At 39.3% G+C, this 17,753-nt stretch overlaps 1 protein-coding gene across 2 annotated transcripts in view; it reads right to left on the minus strand.

Annotated features, from left to right (window-relative positions):
* Window positions 1–17,753, minus strand: part of IQCK (IQ motif containing K) — a 129,818-nt gene that overhangs the window by 54,989 nt on the left and 57,076 nt on the right. For both annotated transcript variants that reach the window (XM_041748332.1, XM_041748331.1), the window contains one exon: window positions 15,141–15,225. In XM_041748332.1, the coding sequence (XP_041604266.1) occupies window positions 15,141–15,225 (85 nt within the window). The remainder of the gene's footprint in view (window positions 1–15,140; window positions 15,226–17,753) is intronic.

A 17,753-nucleotide genomic window follows, 5' to 3' on the forward strand; every position in this document is an offset into this window, starting at 1 on the left:
GCCTGGCACATAGCAAGTAGCCACAAATACTAGGTTTTGCTATTCTTTTTTTTCTTTTTTTTTAGAATTTTTTTAAAGATTTTATTTCTTTATCTGAAAGACAGAGACAGAACATGAGCAAGGAAGAGAAGCAGACTCTCCACTGAGCAGGAAGTCCAATGCCAGGATCAATCCCAGAACCCTGAGATCATGACCCAATGTCTGAGCCACCCAGATGCCCCTATTTATTTATTTTGAGAAAGAGTGAGAGAGTGTGTGCACATGAGCAGGGGAAGGGGCAGAGGGAAAGGGAAAGAATCTTAAGCAGACTCCCTGCTGAATGGCGAGACTGATTTGGGACTCAATCCCATGACCCTGAGATCATGACCTGAGCTGAAATCAATAGTCGGCTGCTTAACCAACTGAGCCACCCAGGAGCCCCTAGATTTTGCTATTCTTACTATTATTATCATTCTTCTTGTTATCACCACTTCCAAGCTCATCAAGGGACAGATGAGCTCTGTTTATAAAGCACCCAGCACTGTTCTTGGCGAGTAGAAGATCCTCTTTTGTTTGTCAAATGAAAGAATGAACAAATGGGGTCACACATCAATGCAAGGTGTAAGGCCTCTATTTGAGTGGAATTGGCAGAAGGGTTGACAGCAGCCATCCTTGGGAGCATTCCACTTTAAATGTTAGAGGTCTAACATCAGGATCCTCAGCCTAAAACCAAGACCTTTACAATGTTGAGAAGTTCGAGAGATTATGTGTGTGTGTGTTTAAGATTTTATTTATTTATTTGAGAGAGAGAAAGAGAGAGAGAGAGAGAGAGCACAAGCAACTGGAGTGGCAGGCAGAGGTAAAGGGAAAAGCAGACTCCCCACTGAGCAAGGAGACCAATGCTGGCCTGGATCCCAGGACCTCGAGATCATGACCTGAGCCAAAGGCAGGTCTGAGCCACTAAGTTCAGGATTTTTATTCCACTCGATCACTGGAACATGTATAGGTGGCTTTGACCTCCCTAACAGCTTATAAACATTCTCCATGTGTTAGAAAATGTTCAAAATCAATTTCACTATGTAAGACTCACAAATACCCCCAAGAGAGCCTGAAGGAAAGGGCTCTTTGGGATTCCATCTTCTGGTGGGGAGGTAAGGTGAAATGGACTGAAACTAAATCCATGGGCCAGTAAACACCAAGGAGATTCCGCAAGAAGATAAACCTTTCCATGTGGAGCTCCCACTAGAGGAATCTGGGGCAGAGATTGCTTATCAAATCACAAAGGTCATGACCAGCCCCTCTGAGGCTATCAAGAGATGGCTGTGCATCAAGAGGAAAACCGGGGGGTAATTTGATGCAGTGCCCCATTTTTAGCATTCCTTTTGCACAATACAATGTCTGACTTTTGCTGGTAAAGTCTGCCCACCTGCCAGCAGATATCAGCGCTTGGAAGAGAGATTCCAAACGAAGAAAATCTTTTCTGTCCAAGACTCAGATGTACTAAAGATACCCAAGTAGCCTTCAGCTGACACTCTCCTTTCAAGCCAGCTTGGGGGAATCGTAATTTCCCATAGCACACTTCATTTCTTCGCATTACAAAGCTTGGTACAGAGGTGGTTCCTGAAGGCCAAGGCTAAAATGGTTACACTTTCTCAAGTGTAATCTCTAGGGGATTAACAAGCACAGCTGTTGAGTTCAAGGATCCTGGTACAAAAGCATCTCCCTGCAAAAGTCCATGTTTAAGCACCTGTGTAAATCCCAGAGAAGGGCTCTTAAAATGGAACAAAAACAGTTTGTTCTTTATTTTCAAATGCTCTCATTAAAGAGATCATTTAAGAGATTCAGTTATTCACTAAAATATTCATTACATACAGACAGTGTTCTAGGGGCTGGGGATATGGGATGAACAAGTCAAGCAACCTCTACCCCTTCTGGAGCTCACATTCCAGTCAGGGTGACAGGCGACAGACAAACAAGTGACTGTCCAACATAATGTCAGGTCACTGGTAAGTGATAGACAATAGAGCACAATGAGAGGCTGGAGAGTGATGAGTGGTGCTGTTTTAGAAAGAGTGACCAGGGGACACCTGGGTGGCTCAGTGGTTGAGCGTCTACCTTTGGCTCAGGTCGTGATCCCGGGGTCCTGGGATCATCTCTTGCTTTTCCTTCTTTTTTTATTGTGGTAAAATACACATAACATAAAATTTACCACCTTAGCCATTTTTTAAAAAGATTTCATTCACCCATTTGACACAGTAAGAGAGCACAAGCAGGAGGAGCGACAGGCAAAGGGAGAGGTAGAAGCAGGATCCCCACTGAGCAGGGAGCCAGACTTGGGACTGGATCCCAGGACCCTGAGATCCTTACCTGAGCTGAAGGCAGATGCTTAACGGACTGAGCCACCCAGGCACCCTCCACCTTAACTATTTTAAGCATACAGTCCAGTGGTATTAAATCCATTCACACAGTTGTAAAAACATCACCAGCATCCTTCCCCAGGGCTTTTTGCATCTTGTAACACTGAAACTTTGTAACCAATGAACACTAACTCCCTATTTAACCTCTCCCCAGCCCTTAGCACCCACCCTTATGCTTTCTGTCTTTATGAGTCTTCACCATTCCAAGTACCTGATCCAGGTGGATTCATGCACTATTGGTCTTTTTGTGACTGGCTTATTTCATTTAGTCTTATCCACGTTGTAGCATATTACAGATTTCTTTCCTTTTTAAGGCTGAATAATATTACATTGCATTTATATACCACATTTTCCTTCTCCATTTATGCATCGATGGACACTTGAGGTGCTTCCACGTTTTAGATAGTGCCAATAATGGCTATGCTAAACAAATATCTATGAGACCCCACTTTCCATTCTTCTGGAACACACACCGTTTTTTATTTAGAATCTTCAGAATGCTCTGAAGAGAGAGATGCCAATATTTCTCCCCTGCCTTTTATTTTTTATTTTTTTTTTTATTTTTTTTTTTTCTCCCCTGCCTTTTAAACTGTCAGCTGATCCAATGGGTTTTCTCTAGTGAAGTCTAACACATGTGCTGTGAAAGGCTTTCTTTGTTCATGATATCAAACTGTTCTCCAAATAACTTGTGGTCTGTTGTTTCTCTCTAATTAAGACTGTAACAGGAGAGCTATAGACAAAATAATCAAAGCTCCTTGCAACCTAAAATATTATTTGAACATAAATATCTAGTTCCTTTCTAAACACACACACACACACACACACACAGCCCTAAAAAGGCTCAGGAATAATAGTGTAATGAGGCCAAATTTGGACTAAAGAAGAAAAGAATACAAAAAGTATCATGGTACCCAGAAATCAGTGGCATTTCTATACACTAACAATGAGACTGAAGAAAGAGAAATTAAGGAGTCAATCCCATTTATAAGCATAAGATACCTAGGAATAAACCTAACCAAAGAAGTAAAGGATCTATACCCTAAAAACTACAGAACACTTCTGAAAGAAATTGAGGAAGACACAAAGAGATGGAAAAATATTCCATGCTCATGGATTGGAAGAATTAATATCGTGAAAATGTCCATGCTACCCAGGGTAATTTACACATTTAATGCAATCCCTATCAAAATACCATGGACTTTCTTCAGAGAGTTGGAACAAATTATCTTAAGATTTGTGTGGAATCAGAAAAGACTCCGAATAGCCAGGGGAATCTTAAAAAAGAAAACCATAGCTGGGGGCATCACAATGCCAGATTTCAGGTTGTACTACAAAGCTGTGGTCATCAAGACAGTGTGGTACTGGCACAAAAACAGACACATAGATCAATGGAACAGAATAGAGAATCCAGAAATGGGCCCTCAACCCTATGGTCAACTAATATTCGATAAAGGAGGAAAGACTATCCACTGGAAAAAAGACAGTTTCTTCAATAAATGGTGCTGGGAAAATTGGACAGCCACATGCAGAAGAATGAAACTAGACCACTCTCTTTCACCATACACAAAGATAAACTCAAAATGGATGAAAGATCTAAATGTGAGACAAAATTCCATCAAAATCATAGAAGAGAAAACGGGCAACACCCTTTTTGAACTTGGTCACAGCAACTTCTTGCAAGATACATCCACGAAGGCAAGAAAAACAAAAGCAAAAATGAATTATTGGGACCTCATCAAGATAAGAAGCTTCTGCACAGCAAAAGAAACAGTCCACAAAACTAAAAGACAACCTACAGAATGAGAGAAGATATTTGGCAATGACATATCAGATAAAGGGCTAGTATCCAAGATGTATAAAGAACTTATTAAACTCAACAGCAAAGAAACAAACAATCCAATCATAAAATGGGCAAAAGACATGAACAGAAATCTCACAGAGGAAGACATAGACCTGGCCAACAAGCACATGAGAAAATGCTCCACATCACTGGCCATCAGGGAAATACAAATCAAAACCACAATGAGATACCACCTCACACCAGTGAGAATGGGGAAATTAACAAGACAGGAAACAACAAATGTTGGAGAGGATGTGGAGAAAGGGGAATCCTCTTGCACTGTTGGTGGGAATGTGAACTGGTACAGCCATTCTGGAAAACCGTGTGGAGGTTCCTCAAAGAGTTAAAAATAGATCTGCCCTACGACCCAGCAATTGCCCTGCTGGGGATTTACCCCAAAGATACAGATGCAGTGAAACGCCGGGACACCTGCACCCCGATGTTTATAGCAGTAATGTACACAATAGCTAAACTGTGGAAGGAGCCTCAGCGTCCATCGAAAGATAGTGGATAAAGAAGATGTGGTATATGTATACAATGGAATATTACTCAGACAAATACCCACTATTTGCTTCGACGTGGAGGGACCTGGAGGGTATTATGCTGAGTGAAATAAGTCAATTGGAAAAGGACAAACATTATATGGTCTCATTCATTTGGGGAATATAAAAATTAGTGAAAGGGAATAAAGGGAAAGGAGAGAAAATGAGTGAAAATATCAGTGAGGGTGACAAAACATGAGACACCTAACTCTGGGAAATGAACAAGGGGTAGTGGAAGGGGAAGTGGGTAGGGGGTTGGGGTGACTGGGTGATGGGCAATGAGGGGGGTACTTGGGAGATGAGCACTGGGTGTTATGCTATATGTTGGCAAATTGAACTCCAATAATTAAAAAAACAGCTGAAATTAAAAACAAAAACAAAAACAAAAAGTATCATGGTTGAATGTAGGCTTCTAAGTCTTTATTTAAATAATGTTTTTAGGGGCATCTGAGTGACTCAGTGGTTGAGTGTCTACCTTCAGCCTAGGACGTGATCCTGGAGTCCCAGGATCGAGTCTCACATCACTCCCTACAGGGAGCCTGCTTCTCCCTCTGCTTATGTCTCTGCCTCTCTCTCTCTCTCTCTCTGTGTGTCTCTCAGGAATAAATAAATTAAAACTTTAAAAAGAAAGAAAGAAAGTTTTTATTCCTCTATAAAAATGATATATTCTTTGTAGATAATTTGAAAAATAGAAAAAAGTAGAGGGCAAAAACATCATCCCTTATCTTACCTCTGAACAGCTATATTATTATTTTATACATTTGTTTCTAGTGCATTATCTACATACCCATATTTTAACATAATTATAAATAATTTACATAAAAGACATTTTATTCTTTCTTCACTTAATATACAATGGCAATCTCCATTTTGTTACTATGCTCTACTTATTATTTTTAGTGTTGACAATATTCCATTGAGTAAATGCCCAGTATTTTTTAAATAATTACTATATTATTGAATATTAATTGTTTTACATTTTACTTAACCTAAAAGTTGCTGTGTGCTTTCAGGAAAGAAACTCTGATTCTGGATCATAACTCTGATTCTGGTAAAGCTCTACTTATCCATACTCTAGCTATCATAATAGGCCAGGAGATACCTAGGCCAGTGGGATTAAAAGAAAGATGAAACAAATCGCCACTCAGTCACCACTTCCCAGACTTCTTGAAGCCGCAGAGGTCTGCTGTATTGGCAGCAAATGGTACTCCCCAGACAGAGTTGTGCAGTCGACAACCCACACAACTGGACACATGGTTTTACCTATTCATACCCTCCTACACAGTGTTCATGCAACTCCAACTTCCTTAGACATACTTCATGGTCCCAATCTCTTACTTCTTTCTCTTTTCACTCTTCCATCAACACCTATACCAGAGCACACTTGTATGTATTGCTGATGCATGTAAATAGGTCTAGAGGTTAGTCTCCAGCCTGTCTAGAGGGTAATATAGCAATAATTGACAAAACTCTGAAAAAAGGTGCTTACTTTTTAAGCCATCAATTTCACTTCTAGCAATTAACCTTATTAAGAAAATCAGATAAGTGTGCAAAGATATATGAACAAGGATGTTTTTCATGATATGTTTCATATAGAGAGAAAACTAGAATGTCCAACTATGGTTAAATAAATTACATATCATAGAGCCATTACAATTTGTGAGACAGATCTTTGGGTACTGACAAAGAAGGAGATACCTAATATATCACCAAGGCGAAAAAGATGGCACAAAACAGTGTTTATCATCACAATTTTGTTTTAAAAATTCCTATCTGAATAGGAAAAATTTTTAAAGGATGAATACATTTTAAAAATTTTAAAAACTTATATGTATTATCCTCCCCTCTCCCCGCAATGGAAATGTATTACTTGAACAATAAAAACAATAGACACATTTTAGAAAAATTTGCTCCTTGGGGTAGGCTTTCCCTCTCCAGCTATGGGCAAGCCCGAATAGGACAAAGTGGAATGGTTTCTCTGCACAAGTGGATCTAGATTTTTATTTTGTGCCAATATCCTCCTTCATGTGCAAGTAATCAAGAGTCTAGAACTTTTTGTCTTGAAAATTATCATCGTCAGGACTCTAGATTGTGATAGAAACCCATCTGGAAAAGACTCACTGGCAAAGCTGAATCCAGGTGCTCCAGGCCTTTCAAGGCTCAGCCCCCATCTGAGCTTCCCAGCTCTCTCACCTCTGCAGTCACTTTTCCATCAGGTTCTTCACCCAGTGAAAAGATGTTTGCAAACAGCCTAGCCTCCCAGCCACCCCGAAGCTGCTCTGTCTCAACAACTCCCATGAGACTCCCAGAATGGTTTTACTAGGTGTGACTGGCCTTGCCCATCATGAACTAAACGCTAAAGCCAGAGGGATGCAATATTCTAGTGTCCAAGTTGGCACATACCCACCTCTACAGCCAGGGGGAGGGGGACTGTCCAACTCTAAACCTGTACTCTTTGTTGTTTGTTGTTTCCCCTCTAGGGCGCCTCATCCACCCCAGCGCATTGCACAATAGACAAAAGGTATAAATGCACAGATTCTTATTGTTCTCTGCAGGTGGAAATTGAGATCTCCAATCTTTTTTTCTTCTTTTTTTTTGCTAAGCCACAAAGAGGCTGCTGGAGCAAACTTGCACTGTATTGTTCATCAAATGAACAAAATGAACAAAAACAGTAATGATTGATGGCCTTTGTGATTGTCAGTTGTCACAGTGCCTAGAGGGGGTGTTGATCCTGCCAGGAGGGATGATTGTGTGCCACGCTGGAGTCTAGGCTGAGTTAGAATAAAATAAAACAAATGGGCAGAAGGTATAAAACACCCGAAGATTATTTAGACAGAATCAATATTCTGTGGATTTATCTGGTCTGTGCCTCCTAAATCATTAAAGAAATTTCAATCCATATGCCCCATGAGAACCTCATTTGAACTTCACAGGAGAGCAGAGTTTTCTCTATTTGCTGTTACCTACAACACCCAGTATTTCAGAAGAAGAGAACTATTGATGTGGTAATGCAGCTTATCACCAATCACACTTAAGGAGAGTGTTCAGAGAACCAGGTCCTTCACAGTATCCAAGCAGCTTTTTTTTTTTAAAAAAAAAAAAACAAACATTCAGCTTTGCATGTTGAAACAATCTGGCTTTTCTAACCATTAATCTAGTTATTTTGGAAGAAGGAACAAGAGCATGTCTACTCTTACAGATCTGTTTAATATCTGGTAATAACTACCAGGAACCTATTTATAAGGTTAATTATAAAGTCACAACTATCAAGAATGGTTCACTACATGTAGCTCTTTGCACCACGTGACATTTCTTTTAATGTGGTCGGTTAAAATATATTTTTATGAAATGTCCAGCTAGCTTTATGACAACAAGTGAGGATGTCAGATTTCTGGATTTTAAAAGTTCCCATCAAGAATATTACTCAGTTTTAAAGAGGAAGGAAGTTCTGACACATGTTACAATGTAGATGATAGCCAGTCACGAAAGGACAAATACTGTTCGGTTCCACTTATAGGAGGTATCTAGGTAGTCAAACCATAAAGACAGGGCTGGGGGAAGGATGACATAGGAAGGAGTTATTGTTTAGGGTAGAGTTTCAGTTTAGAAAGATGAAAGAAAGTTCTAGAAATGGATGAGGGTGATGGCTGCACGACAAAGTGAATGTGCTTAATGTCACTGAACAATACAACTAAAACATGGTTAAAATGGTAAACTTTATGGTATGTATATTTTACCACACAAAACAATTGTGTGGGGACTATATTTTTCCTTCATGGTGTTTAAGAAAGTACAAGTAAAGGTTTTCATTAATCGCAAAACCTTCATGGTAAGTGTAATTAAACTATGTAGGAGTGTGTAAGGAGAGAGAGTTTGTGTGAGTGCTGGCTGTGACAGACCACTTCTCAAACTCTTGAAAATCCCTTTTTCTGGTCTTAGGGCATTTTTGTTGTTACTCACAAACTCAGGCCAGAAATCAAGAACAAGTGTCAGAAGAACACATGGTTAAAAGGTATAAAATGGCTTGTTTTATATTTTTCCCATAATTATTCATTCATAAAATTTACCCTTTTTTTTATTTTTTAAGGATTTTATTTATTTATTCCTGAGAGACACACAGAGAGAGGCAGAGACAGTCAGAGAGAAGCAGGCTCCCTGCAGGACCTGATCCCAAGGACCCCGGGATCACGACTTGAGTCAAAGGCAGATGCTCAACCACTGAGCCACCCAGGCATCCCTGGGATTCACCTATTCTGGACATTTTATTTAAATGGATCAAATGGCCTTTTTATGTCTTGCTCCTTTTACTTAGCATAATGTTTTCAAGATTCATCCACTTTATAGTGTGTATCACTACTTCAGTCCTGTTTATGGCTGAATAACATTCCATCACATGGACGTACCACATTTTATGTACCCATTCACTGTTTGGTGGACATTTCAATTGTTTCCCACATTTTGGATATTGTGAATAATGCTTCTATGAACATTCATGTACAAGTGTTTGCATGGACACATGCTTTCAATTATCTGAAATATATACCTAGGAGTAAGATTACTGAGTCATGGAGCGGTGACTCAATGTTTAGATTTTGGAGGAACTTCCAAACTGATTTCCAAAGTGACCACATCATTTTCCATTCTCACCAGCAGTGTGTGAGCCTTTCTAAGATCTCTATAGTCTCACCAAAATTATTATTGCCTCTTGGATCCTAGCTATGCTGGTAGGTGTGAAGTGGGATCTCACTGTGGTTTTGCTTGGCAGTTCCTCCATCTTTTCATGTGCTTATTGGCCATTTGCATATATTCTTTGAAGAAGTGTCTATTTGAATCCTTTGCCAATTTTGTAATTGGGTTATTTGTCGGGCTGTGAGGATTCTTTATATATTCGGGATATTAGACCCTCATCTGATACATGATTTGCAAATATTTTCTTCCACTCTGTGGACTTTTTGTTTACTTGATGGTATTCTTAAGAGCCAAAAGTTTGTGGGGTTTTGTTTGTTTTTGTTTAAGAGTGTATTTATGTATTTGAGAAAGAGAGTGCACATGAGCACAAATGGGGTAGGGGGAGCAGAGGGAGAGGGAGAAGCAGACTCTCTGCTGAGCAGGGAGCCAGACCTGGGGTTTGATCTCAGGATCCAGAGCTGAAGGTAGACTCTTAACTTGAGCCATCCAGGAGCCCCAAAAGCTTTTTTAAAGATGTATTTGTTTTTATTTTAGAGAGGGGGGAGGGGCAAAGGGAGAGGAGAGAATCTCAAGCAGACTCCTTGCTGAGCCCAATGTGGGCCTTGATCTGACAGCCCTGAGATCATGGCCTGAGCCAAAATCAAGAGTCAGACACTTAACTGACTAAGCCACCTAGGCACCCGAAGAGCCAAAAGTTTTTTATTTTTATGAAGTCCAATGTATTTTTCTTCTCTTGTTGCTTGTGCTTTTTGTTATGTAAACTGTTAATACAGTCATGAAGATTTATACCTATGTCTTCTTTTCAGACTTTTATAGTTTTAGCATTTTCATTTAGGTTTTAATGAATTTCAGATTAATTTTTGTATATTGTATGAGGTAGGGGGTCTACCTTTATTCTTTTGCATGTGGATATTCAGGTGTTCTAGCCACTATATGTTGAAAAGACTATTCTTTCTCCATCAAATGGTCTTGGCACTCTTGTTAAAAATCAATCGACCATAAATGTAAGGGTTTATTTCTGGACTCTCAATTCTATTCCATTGATCTATGCCTGCCCTTATGCCACTAGTGCTTGATTACTATAGCTTCATAGTAAGTTTTTGCAATAGAGAAGTGTGAGTCCTCCAATTTTGTTCTTTTTCAAGCCTATTTAGGGTCTCTTACATTTTCATATGGATTTTAGGATCTGCTTTGTCAATTTCTTTTCAAAAAAAGTCAGTTGGGATTTTGGTAGAGATTGCATTGAATCTGCAGATCAATTTGTACTGTCATCTTTACAACATTGAGTCTTCCAATCAATGGACACAGGCTGTCCATCTATTTGTTTGGGTCTTTTTAAATTTCTTTCAGTGATGTTTTGTAGTTTTCAGCATACAAATCTTGTACTGCTTTTGTGAAGTTTGTTCCTAAGTATTTTATTATTTTTGATACTATTACAAATGGGATTATTTTACTAATTTCGTTTTCAGATTGTTCATTGCTAAGTACATATAAACATGATTAATTTTTTTGTATATTAATTTGGTATCCTGAAACCTTGCTGGACTTGTTTATTAGTTCTAATTTTTAATTTTTTTAGTGAATTACCTAGAAATTTCTGTATAGAAGATCACATCTATATAGAAAATAGAGATAATTTTACTTCCTCTTTTATGATTGGAACGCCTTTTATTCCTTTTCTTGCCTAACTTTCTTGGCTAAAACCACCAGTGCTATGTTGAACTGAAGTAAAGAAACTATCTTCATTTTGTTCCCAATCTTAGGGGGAAATCATCCAGTCTTTCACTCTAAATATGATGTTAGTAGTGGGATTTTATAACCACACTTTACCAGGTTGAAGAAGTTCTTTTCTAGCCATAGTTTGTTGAGTGTTTTTTTTTTTTTATCATAAAAGCCTGTTGGGTTTTGTCAAATATTCCTTTTGCATCCATAACATGGTTTAAATTAATTTGAAATTAATGAAAATCATACTATAGTCTCTTTGTACAACTTTGTTTGGTGTATAAAAGGCTAACAGTCTCCCTAAGTCTTTCTCAGCTACCCTGAGTTACCCACTATTGTCACATTGTTCTGTTTCCTTTCATGTATTTTCCTGCCCTGTGTGTATGTGTGTGTGTACCTGTTGAAAATATACGGTATTTTTTTTAAGCTTTATTTATTTATTTGAGAAAGAGAACACTTAAGCAAGCAAGTTAGGGGAGGGGCAGAGGGAGAGAGAATCCTTTTATTTTTCTGGGGAGAGAGAGAATCCTGAAGTAAAATCCCTGCTGAGCGCAGAGCCCAACTTGGGGCTCAATCCCAGGACCCTGAGATTGACCTGAGCTGAAATCAAGAGTTGGCTGCTTAATTGATTGAGCCACCCAGGTGGCCCTATACAGTACATATTTTATATGCACAGTACAATGGTATTTTATATACCATTGTTTATTAAATGCTATTTCCTCTCCTTGAGATAACATCTTGTTCCCAGGTGATATTCCAGTGTCCCATCTTTCTTATTCTGAGGCTGAGATTAAGTCCCTCTTTTTTTGTGGAAGCTTCTGAGGCATCCTACATATCAGACATCTTTCCTCCTGGCAACAACTTAGGATGTTCCCCCCCACCCCACTTGGTACCCTTTGGTTATATATGTATACAATCCAGGAGATTTTGGATTTGAACAACCTGAACTCTCACACAGAATACATTTATCCCTACACATCTTTTGTACCATAAGGAACATTTCTAGCTATTGTGTTATGACGGTATTATAACAAGTTAAATTTTGAGCCACTCTGACATTTTTTCCTATGGCAGTGTTTGTTGATGTGATGAAAGCTGAATCCAGCTGTCTTTCAAACTACAGACAGTCCCCAACTTACAATGATTATACTTTATATAAAGGTTTGAAACCTATATGCCCTAAGTAGAAACTGTACTTCAAATTTTGAATTTTGATCATTTCCTGGGTGAGAAAAATGCTGTTCAATACTTTCATGATCCTAGGTAGTGGCAGCAAGCCGCAGCTCCAGTTAGCCATCTGATCACTAGGATCAATAACCAATACACTGATGACCATTCTGTATCCATACAACTATTCCATTTTTCACTTTCAATACAGTATTCATTAAGTTACATGACCTATTCAACACTTTATTATAAAGTAGCCTTTATAGGGGATGATTTTGTCTGTCAACTAATGTAAATGTTTTGAGCACATTTAGAGGGTAAGCTAAGCTATGATGTCCAGTGGGTTAGGTGTAGTAAATGCAATATTTACTGACAATATTTTAACTTACAATGGAGTTATCAAGGTTGTAACCTCATGAAAAGTAGAGAAAGAGCTCTATGTTTTTCATGCTGTGCCAGTAACACAGGCCCCCTGTGTATGAAAGTCTTACTGCATGGGAGAATCAGGGACAGAAGACCCCCTTTTACTGTTAAGATACTGGTTATATTCCAGGCTTCTGAGTACGATTTGGTTTGAAGAAAGGGCTTTGCTGTTTTAAAGAAATCTTAAAATCCTATTTTATTGCATTTTGCTCTTACTGTTTCATTAAAAGGATCAGAAAATGGGAAGTAAAACAGCTAATTCCAGTGACACAAAGTATAAGTCTTACAAATGAAATATACTGACAACAAAGGTGGAACTCAGAAAGCATGTGGAAACCAAGATTCTTTCACCTCAGTTAGGCATCACTGAACTTAAGCTAACCTGCTGATGTTCAATTATGAAGGGAAAAGACCACATATATAAAATATGTATGAAATGCTGAAAACCTAGGTCATCAAAAATCATATCTAATTGTGGGGTATAATAGAGGGTTTTATAACTGGTTTTTAACTCTTTGGGAGTAAACTGTTCCTTATAATGTACAAGTCTATTATGTAACCTCCACACCTGACTTCAGCCCATGTGTTCAGGAATGCGCCATGTCCAAAAGGAGTAGAATGACTGAATGATATTGCCTGAGACAGTAGTAAGCTCCTTATAATAGAGGACAGTCCCATTATTAAATGACCATTAGGTCATTTAACAAATATTTTGATTGTTGATTTATTAATGATATTTTATTAGAATAAATCTAACTTCTTCATGGAGAACCATTTGCTGGTGTGTTCACCTCAGCCTACTTCTCTTGTAGTAACTCTGACAAGTGCATCAACATGCATCTTTGGCCTCCATGTAAATCCACTGAGACTTTTCCCTGTGGTGATATTTACCACCCCTGAAATCAAATCTGAACTCATTCCACTGATGTTTAACACCCAGACTTGGGTGGAGATGTGCTTCTACCCAGAATAGGAGCTTCATACTCTGCCAAAAAATTGAAGAGGATGTATACTTTTTAGCACAAGATACATATGCCACTCTCATATGTATTTGGTGAGAATTTTTTAATTTTTTTTTATTTATTTGAGCACAAGCAGGGGGAAGCAGCAGAGGGAGTAGGAGAAGCAGGTTCCCCACTAAGAAGGGAGCCCAATGCAGGACTTGGTTCCAAAACCCCAGGATCATGACCTGAAAGGAAGGCAGACGCTTAACCAACTGAGTCACCCAGGCACCCCTTTTTTTTAAAGACTTTTTTTTTAGATAGAGTGAGCAAGAGCACAGGCACGAGTGGGTGGCAGAGGGAGAGGGACGAGGGAAAAGAATTTTTCAAAGTACATCCTTCTGAAGAGCCACATGACAATATGGATCAGGAACTTTAGAAATGAACTCATATTTTGACCTAGAAATTCCATTTCTAGAATTCATCCTACATAACCAGACAAATGTGCAGAGATGGCTGCACAGAGATATCTATTATGGCATTTTTTATAATAATGATAAACTGGAAATAACCAATGGCTAAAAAAGACAGGTTTCAAAAGAAAAGATTACTTCTAGCATATGATATATGTTTATATGTTATTCATGATAGTCACACACACACAGAGAGAGAGAGGCAGAGACACAGGCAGAGGGAGAAGCAGGCTCCACGCAGGGAGCCCGACATGGGACTCGATCCCGGGTCTCCAGGATCGTGCCCCGGGCCAAAGGCAGGCGCCAAACCACTGCGCCACCCAGGGATCCCTCTTTTAAATTTTTTAAACTTTATTTTTTATTTACTTTTTTCATTTAAATTTCAGTGTAGTTAACATAAAGTGTTAATATAAGTTTTAGGTATCCAATATAGCCATTCCACAGTTCCATATATGACTTGGGGCTCATCAAGATAAATGTACTCTTACTCCTCTTCACCTGTTTCACCCAGTCCCCCACTCTATCCATTAACATTTTTAAGGTTTGGAAAAATTTCCACCAAAATGCTAACAATGATTATTTTGGGGTAACAGTGACTCAAAAAATTTTATTTGCTCCATCTGAGTTATCTGAATTTTCTATTTTTTTCTAAAATAAACACAGCTATTGCTCTCTGTATGTATATAATATTATTTTTTAGGTAAGAAAGGCCAGTCAACCCAACATTATAAGGCTGGAGGGTACTTTTAATGATAATTGGAAAATAAGTTTTGGTAAAAATTTTGAATCACTTTTTGAGATGTATTTTATATCGATCCTATTTCTGAGGTTTGGACGTTAGCTATAATACCCTCTGTTTCAAATTCATCTAATAGTTTTCCCATGGGCCCTCCACATCATGAAAATTCCCCATCAGGCCAAATGCCATAATTGCACATGACTCTTACCAGATAGGCTCTCCAGAAGGATTGAATGCTCAGCGCTGCCTCTTCTTCTGTCAGCAGGAGGGAGAGTGGGATCGGCGGCCGTGGGCTGAAAAGCAATAAAATGGTCATATGCCCATGAGAATCCATTCTTCAGTCTCGTCAAAGCCCTTTGACAACATAATGGCCTCTCTGATTAAGTGCCTCATCCATTTCCATTCTTAGAAAGCAACAAAGCAACAATGCCATTTTTGATAGAAAAGTTTAGGCTTGAGTTCGCATGTTTTATTTTAAAATCGGAGATGGATTCATTTTGTTTTGTTTTTTAACCAGCATAGTCTTAAATCACTGTTAGCCTGCTCCACTTTGAAAGGCTCAGGCTGCTAAAGCTGCATGTCAGTCCTAAAGATGAGGCACCCATAAGGCTATGTAGACATAAAACAAGAGACAAAGTAGGAATGACTTTTAAATACTGCACTATGACTGAGACATAATAAAGGGATCTTCTTCCACCTTTCTACTGAAGGGAAATTAAGTAGTTCATCTCTTTCCCGCAGGCAAAAATATTGGAATTTATCTCTGATAAATTGTGTGCTCATTCCCATTTAATGTGGCTTAAATTCAAGCATATTTTTAAGTTAAATTCTGCTGCCACAGTTTAATAGGCAATAAAATATCTCAAGTGCTAGGTCAGTTGACACTGTTTGCTCTTATGGGATTTTTCAGATTGCGATGGGATGTTTGATCATAGATACCATATTTAAAAATCATGGCTAAATAAATGCTCTTTTCTTTTTCTCTTTTTATCCCTCTAAAAGTTTCATAGAGATACTAACTCCTGAAAAGATCTTATAAGTATGACTTAATTCTGGTTCCTTATGTTCCTCTAAAGCACAGTTACCTCTGAAAAGCCAAGTTAAGCCTTTTTAGATATAGTACAAAGAAATAAACCTCAGGAAGGATGTGGGTCACTTGGAGACTGCTCCCAGGGAAGGTCCCCAGAAGGACTTTGCAAATGAAGGGTTCCTAAGTGCCCTGGCCTCAAGGTTCTCCCTAACAACAGCCATCATTTGAGTTTATAGTAACTTCCATTGTGCAGAGATGTTGACTAACCTACCCAAGATCACACAGCTTGTAGGTGCCCTAGCTGGGATCTGAGCCCAGACCCACCAGATCCCAAAGCCTAGGCTTCCATCTCAGTGCTATGCTGACACCAGACCTCCACTGGTTAAACACTCACAGATTCCAAGCCTGGCTCAGACTATAAAGCTAAGTGGCAACATTACATGATTCTCCAGGATGTGTGGTTTTATTTCCCTCTAAATTCTGATTTTTAAAATAACAACTTATCTTTGTCACGGCATTTTTGTTTGAATGAATGAATGTGCTTGTGAGTTACTCCAGAATCAAAAAATTGAAGCCCAGAAGAATCTTGGTATTATTGTGATCATTTCAAGGGAGTGCGGTGTTGTTGCCAGGTTCTGGGTCTCAGGCTGGGCAGGTCCCTTCAAAGAGACCAAGTAAAGAAGATTCTTCTACTTCTTTGGAGAGATACTTACACCCTCAAAATGACAGCATTGTTCAAAATCTTTCACTAATGTTCTGCTTCGGTTTTTATTTGTATGATGTGGGGGCCTTTTAAAATTTTTGTTTGGTTCTCTTTGTGTTTTCACTTCTTCTTGCCTAATATCTGGGTCTCTGAGCTGCAATGGAGCATTGATATTTTGCCGGAGGCCTGCCACCGGAGGCACTTCGGCTCCTTGCTTTCCACATTAAATGCCTGTACTCATCCATTGTCCTGATTCTTTGAATCTCAGTTGTGTGACACCAAGGAATCACACCCCTGAAGTAATTCTTCCTCACTGGTTAAAGATCAATGGTTTCTACAGAGACCTTGGTGTTTCTAAAGAGATCTTGGTGTGCTGGCAATGGATTTGTGAGACTAACATTATCCTGCATTAATGCTAGCTGATATTTACTAAGAGCCTTCTGGACTGGACTCCCCTCCTGTAAGCATTGACCTTGTGTTCCAGTCATCCTGGCCCTTTCCAGCTCTTCAAAAGTGTCCTTCCACCTCAGGGCCTTTGCAGAAGGGATTTCCTCTGCCTCCAATATCTTTAGCCCCCCAGCTGGGGGTCCTGTGTACAGCTGTGCAGGTTGCTGCTAAAAGACACCCCCAGGTAGGCCAGTAGGAAACCCAGTCCATGCTCTTAACGCTAAGCCACTCTCAGGGTATGGGGCGCATCTGCCCCACAGTAGGGGCACCTTTTCCTAACTTACTCCAAACCTTAAGGTTCTAGAGGAGGGAGCTGACCCTTCTTCCTCCAGGCTCACTCTTACTCTTTCTTCCAATTATGGAAAGGTGTTCTTTGATTAAGTTAGGACCCAGTGGAGCTCTGTGTAAGTTTCCTTCCTAGTCCTTGGCCCAATTTGGAGATATAAATCTGTGTGGTTATCTAACAAATGCCCCAATCCTCAACTGGACTGAAACCTCAATGAGGGCAGAGACCAGGCCTGTGTTTGCTCCTCTTGGTAGTCTCCACACTTTTTTTTTTCTAAAAGATTTTATTTATTTATTCATGAGAGACACAGAGATAGAGGGGGGCAGAGACATAGGCAGAGGGAGAAGCAGGCTCC

Source organism: Vulpes lagopus, chromosome 3, assembly GCF_018345385.1.
Source record: "Vulpes lagopus strain Blue_001 chromosome 3, ASM1834538v1, whole genome shotgun sequence".
Classification (NCBI taxonomy): Eukaryota; Metazoa; Chordata; class Mammalia; order Carnivora; family Canidae; genus Vulpes; species Vulpes lagopus.